Here is a 6,000-nt window from a genome sequence, read left to right on the forward strand (position 1 = left end):
CCCCTTCTGCCCGTCTAGCTGAGGCTGACGCTTGCCGTCTCCGACAGGCCCGCCAGGTGCAGCTCTGGGCCCGCCCGTGCACTCTAGGAGCGGCCGCAGGGTTGAGAGCCCCCAGGCACCAGGAGCCTGGCAGCCCCGGTGGGCAAAGCCCTGGGGTCCTCGGGAGCCTGCACAGCCTGCCCCTCCCCTCCGGGCATCCCCATCAGTGCCCGGCCAGGGCAGAAGCAAGAAGCAAGCTCCTGCCCCGTTCCTGCCCCACCATGGCCAAGCTCCGGGGGCATCACGGTGGGTGGCCCAGGGTGTGGGCTGAGAGGAGCAGGAGGCCTTCCTCACGGGATCCAGTTAATGCACAATCAGCGGGACAGCGACTGCTCCCAGCTTGTGCCCGCCCTGGGAGCCCCGTCGCTGCGTTTTCTCCCTCCCACCCGCCCCGATACCACCCTGGGAGATTGGGGTCATTACCCACTTTACAGCGGAGGAAAGTGGGGCCTGGAGAGGTGAGAACGGTGAGCTGAGCCCTGCAGGAGATCCTGGTGGCCAACAGCCCGGAGTCCAGGGCGGGCCGGGGTGCTGAGCCCTGGCCCTGCCCTGCTGCTGCCATGTGACCCTGAGCACATCTGTGCATCCTGGGGACACCGGAACCTGCCTCGTGGGGTGGGTGGGAGTGCAGAGTGCCTCGAGCACCATAAGGATATGGGGGGGGTAAACTCTGGGTGCAGTGCTGCTGTTGTCATCATGGCTGTTATGTTGTTGTTAGGAGTCAGCGTGGCATCATCATTGGATCCTAGATTTGGCATCAGGCACACCCGACTTGCTGCCCGTTGACCGCTGTGTGACCTTGAGCAAGGCTGTGCCCCTCTCTGAGCCTCAGCTCCCTCCCCTGCCTGAGGAGGCCAGTGACCCTCACCGCACAGGGCTGGGTGAGGATTGAGTGACGAGCGAGCCCTGAATGCAGGCAGTGTGGAGGATCGCAAAACAAAACTCAAGCCCTCCAGGGCTGCCCCCGAATGGCCCCCTGCTTCGCACCCCAGAGGACAGTCCCCCTGGCCTCCCGAGGCTGCCCTCTTTGGGCTGAGCAGACCCTCAAAGAAAGGGTCTCTAGAACTCATTTATTTGATCTTTTGTCCTACAGGTTGCCTGGGTCTCACACACACACACTTGCACCCCTGTGCTTCCTTCTCTGAGCTCTCATCCACGTGTGTACACAGGCTTCTTTGCCCAATGGGCACTCTGTGTGTTTGTGTGCTTGTGTGTGTACTCAGCCCGTGTGCTTGTTGGAGTTTGCACATACATGTCTGTTTCTGGGAGTGCATGCAGGAATCCTGCACGTCTGTTGTTGACGGGGGCATTTGTAGCTGTGCCCCTCAGTCTGCATCAGTGACGGGTCTTGCACTTGCGTCCAGCAGTATGTGTTGAGCCTGCTCTGTGAGGCACTCTGCTGGGTGCCGGCACCCCATGGCAGTGAGACAGACACTCCCGCCCTCCTGGAGCCCGGGCTGGGGAGGGGATGGGGAAGACAGGACAGCCATACAAAATAGCCTAGGTATGTCTCAAGAGTGTGACAAGCAGTATGAGGATGAGGAAACGGGGTGGGGGATGTAGGACAGTGGAGGAGGAGGATCATGGGGTGGTCAGGGAGGCCATCCTGGAGGAGATGACTTGAGATTTGAGACTTAAAAGATGAGAAGAAGCCAGCTGTGGGAAGATGTGGGGAAGTGTCCCAGCAGCGGCAACAGCATGTGAAAAGGCCTTGGGGTAGAATAAGGGTCAGGTTGTTGGGTGGCCCAGAGGTGTCCAGCAGGACGGCAGCCCATGTGGAGTGGGAGGGGCCGGGGAGGCTGCAGTGTAGGCCTTGGTGTCCGGGGCAGGGGTTGGGTTTTCACTGTGGGAGCAGGGGAAGCCATCAGAGGACATGAAATAAGATGATCTACATTTTAAAGCAAGGCCCCAGCTGCTGGGTGCAGAGCGGGCAACGTGGGGCCCACGTGGCTCAGGGTGACGTGAAGGCTGCTCTGAGGCCAGGCCTCCAGTGCAGGCTGGCCCCCAGCTGTGGGGACCCTTCCATCGCCCTTCCTGTCCCCCTCAGACCTGGACGAGTGTGCACTGGGTACCCACAACTGTTCCGAGGCCGAGACCTGCCACAACATCCAGGGTGGCTTCCGCTGCCTGCGCTTGGAGTGTCCTCCAAACTACGTCCGCGTCTCCAACACGTGAGTGCCCCCACCCCGGCCATGGGCCAGAGACCCTGCACCGACCCCGCGCCACCCAGGGAGAGGCCAAGTGGTGGGCGTCCCTGCCTTGACCAGCACCCTCTCCTCACAGCCCCTGGCCGCTGCTCTGGGGCCGCTGACCCGAGGCAGATCAGAGCGCCTCGCGGCAAGTTCAGTGTAGGGAAAGAGGGGCGGACGGCCCATGGAAAGCACCGCCCGCTCGCGCTCTCTCACACATGCTTGTTAGTGCCACGCGACAGATCTCCCGGCCTTCAGCACCTTAATGCAGCAAGTGTTTAGTTGTTACTTCACGAGGTTTCTGAGGGGCGGGGGCAGCGGGGGCCGCGTGTTTCTGGCTCAGGGCCTCCCGAGGCTGCGGCTGGGCTGCAGGATCTGCCACCCACTCTCGGGGCTCTGGGCTGGAGGCCTCAGGTCCCTAGCACAGGAGCCTGTCCACGAGGCTGCTGGGACGTGCCATCTCCCAGCACAGGTCCCCAGGAGAGCGAGTGACAGTCCCTTAACCTCACTTAAGCTTGCAGCCAACAGACCGTCACTTCTGCCACCAGCCACACAGTCCAGCACCACGGGAGGGGTCTGGGAGGGGCCGGGCAAGGCGTGGCCTGCAGCAGGCAGGGCGCCAGGTGTGCTGGGAGGAGGGGGCAGCAGCGTGCGACGGGCAAACCCAGCCAGGCCTGCGCTAAGTGCCGCGTGTTGTGACCGCGCCCCATCCGTCAGTGAGACCCTGCGGCCGTCAGTCGCATCACCTCCCACGTGAGGAGACAGCCCCAGGGACAGAGGTGGTTCACTCGAGGCTGCCGGGCTGCGGAGGGCAGAACCAGCCCCCGAGCCTGCCACTGGGGCCGGGCCGGGCGGGCGAGAGAGCCGTGGTGACCCAGCGCCCGTCCCCGCAGGAAGTGCGAGCGCACCGCGTGCCACGACTTCGTGGAGTGCCAGGACGCCCCGGCACGCATCACGCACTACCAGCTCAGCTTCCAGACGGGCCTCCTGGTGCCCGCGCACATCTTCCGCATCGGCCCGGCACCCGCCTTCGCGGGGGACACCATCGCGCTGACCATCGTCAAGGGCAACGAGGAGGGCTACTTTGGCACGCGCCGGCTGAACGCCTACACGGGCGTCGTCTACCTGCAGCGGCCGGTGCTGGAGCCCCGGGACTTCGCCCTGGATGTGGAGATGAAGCTCTGGCGGCAGGGCTCTGTCACCACCTTCCTGGCCAAGATGCACATCTTCTTCACGGCCTTCGCGCTCTGAGGCGCCCACCGGCCGCCCTGCAGGTGCCTGGGGGCCGGGCTCAGCGCGCGGGCCGCCGCCACTGCAGTGGTGCTCGCCGTGGCTTTGTCAACTGACTTAGCGTTGCTGACTCGATTCCCCGGGGGCTCGGGGGCCGCACACGGGCGCCGAGGGGGCGTGGAGGGCAGCTCGGCTGTGGCTGCCGTGGGGACGGGCAGCGAGGGCAGCCGCCACGTTGGGGCTTTGGGACTCACCTGGATGACCTGTCCCCAAAGCTGACATTCCATTTCATGTTCCACTGTGGTTAATTCTTTTTAAAAAAATCATTTTTTAATTTTTTTCTTTAATTATAAAAGCAGTACATGTACACTGTAAAAAAAGAAAATCAACTAGTACAAAAGGGTTATAAAGTAAAAAAAGTAAAGTGCCTCTGGGTCCCTGTACTTCTGTAAAGTGTCCTGAGTTTGACCATGGCCAGCGTGTCAGTTTGTTGTCAACCCTTTCTTGATGGTCACTCAAATGACGAGCACCCAAGCCCGGAGTTCACCTGGGGGGTGAGGGAGTCCCAGGGTAAACAGAGGCTGACCCTGGGACCCTTTCTTGTGCTTCTCCTGCCTTCTTCCCCCTCCCCGCTCCTCCTTCCCTCCCTGTCCACTCTCGTGGACCTCAGCTGCGAGTTTGTCACTTGGGCGGTGTCCAGGGCCCCAGGACTGCTCCCTGTGACTGAGGCCTGAAGACATCAGGTCAGGCAGGGGGCTGGCCGACGTGAAGGATGCCAGGGTTCAGCTTCTCCAGGGAGTTCAGTGTCGGCTTCTGGGGCTTTTAGGCTGGGCAGGGGAGGAGAGTATGAGAAGGGGAAACCGAGGCCCTGGGAGGGGAGGGACAGGCCCACCAGGACGCGAGCGGCATCTGGAGCCAGCTCTGAGGACCCCATGCGTGCATGCCTGCCGCTGCCCTGGGCTCTCTCTCAGCAAGCAGCTGCGACTTGCAGGTCTTGAATTAGATGTAGTGCAACACAGCGAGCATTGTAAAAATGACGTGGACTAGAGCAGACAATATCCAGTGCTCCACACGTGGTGGGGAGGACTGTCTCACCAAGCCGCAGGGCAAGCGTCTGTGTGTGCACGCACGTGGGCATGCCGGCTCTGGCTGCGATGCCAAATACATTCTCCCCACAAGGGTGGCAAGGACGGAGTGGGCCTGGGGCGCGTGGGGAGTGCGCGCCCTGTGTGAGCAGCGGCCACACCCAGCTCCAGAAACTGCCACCTCTGGGTGCGGGTCCGGGACGGCCCCATGGTCTCATGCTTCAAAAAAAGTTCCCAAACTACACTGTGATGTAGAATCCTTTGATTTTAAGATGTGGTGACTAATTAAAGCTTTTTAAAGAACAGGTGTGAGCCATTGGAAGCCACTTGCCCTGAGTAAGCCCGCCAGTGTGGGGCCTTTCCTTCCCCTGTTCCTTGCTGGCCTCTGTCCCCACGGGGGTGAGGCAGAAGCCAGGACTTCCTTGTCACTGGCCCCTCTGCCTCTGTTCCTTCTGTTTCTCTGGTTTTCAGAAAAACCAGAGTGAGTAACTTTGTTGTGCAGTCACCTACCTGGCAGGGTCAGTATGCAGGGGACTCCATTTGAAAGGACGGGCAGTTTAGGGACACCAACAAGGGACAGGACAGGTGGCACTGGGTGGCAGCAGCCATTACTCTCCTGCCCAGTCGCAGGTTCTTCCCTCAGTGGTGAGTTACTCCCTCTGGGACCTCAGGCAAGCGATTTCACCATCCTGGGCCTCATTTGTGTCACCTGTGAGCAGGGACGCCAGCAATTCTTCCTGCACAGGCTGTTGTGCCCATAAGTGAGCAACACATGTAAGTCACCAGCCTGGCACCCAGCACACTTCACGTAGGCTCCTGGGAAACCATCTTCCTGCTGACCTCAGAGTCTCTAAGGTCAGTGATCTAGAATTCCTCTTGCAAGTCTCGCAAGCTCCAGTTTGAGGGAATGGCCCCCACAAGACCGCCCTCACTTTGGGGGCCAGACTCGAGCTTGGGGATCCCCAGGAGCACCCTCACATCTGACCAGCTGGCTACAAATTTGGGGGCCCTTATGACCATCATCAGTTTTTAAAAATTTTTTTTTATTTCAGCATATTACAGGGGTACAAATGTTTAGGTTACATATATTGCCCTTGCACCGACCAAGTCAGAGCTTCAAGGGTGTCCATCCCCAGACGGTGCGCACCGCACCCACTAGGTGTGAATATGCCCTTCCCCTCCTGTATTATCCTGGACAGAGCTGGAACTCATCCGTCAGATTTGCTAAGTCACCTGAATGAGGCGGGAAAGCACTGTACTTCCAATCACGCTTGCACTGTATGCCAGGATGCAAGCTAAATCATCCGAGGGCAATGAGGCATCGGGCAGAACCCGGGAGGGTGCAGACGCAGAGCTCCCCTGTCCTCAGGACGCGCTGGCCTCGGGCCTGGACGTGTGGCAGTGCACACGGAAAGGCATCCGTGTGTGGGAGCTGGATCACATCCTGCCAGCGTGGC

General features: G+C 60.6%; 1 protein-coding gene across 3 annotated transcripts in view; it reads left to right on the top strand.

Moving 5' to 3' along the window:
• The window catches only part of FBLN2 (fibulin 2), a 78,235-nt gene extending 74,334 nt beyond the window's left edge, over positions 1–3,901 (top strand). For 2 of the 3 annotated variants that reach the window (XM_045551535.1, XM_045551537.1), the window contains 2 exons: positions 2,087–2,210; positions 3,122–3,901. In XM_045551535.1, coding sequence (XP_045407491.1) covers positions 2,087–2,210; positions 3,122–3,479 — 482 coding nt within the window. In that variant the 3' untranslated portion in view covers positions 3,480–3,901. The remainder of the gene's footprint in view (positions 1–2,086; positions 2,211–3,121) is intronic. The other variant, XM_045551538.1, reaches the window with a different exon arrangement.
• The last annotated feature ends 2,099 nt before the right edge of the window (positions 3,902–6,000 follow it).

The sequence above is a fragment of the Lemur catta genome, chromosome 5 (assembly GCF_020740605.2).
Source record: "Lemur catta isolate mLemCat1 chromosome 5, mLemCat1.pri, whole genome shotgun sequence".
Taxonomy (NCBI): Eukaryota; Metazoa; Chordata; class Mammalia; order Primates; family Lemuridae; genus Lemur; species Lemur catta.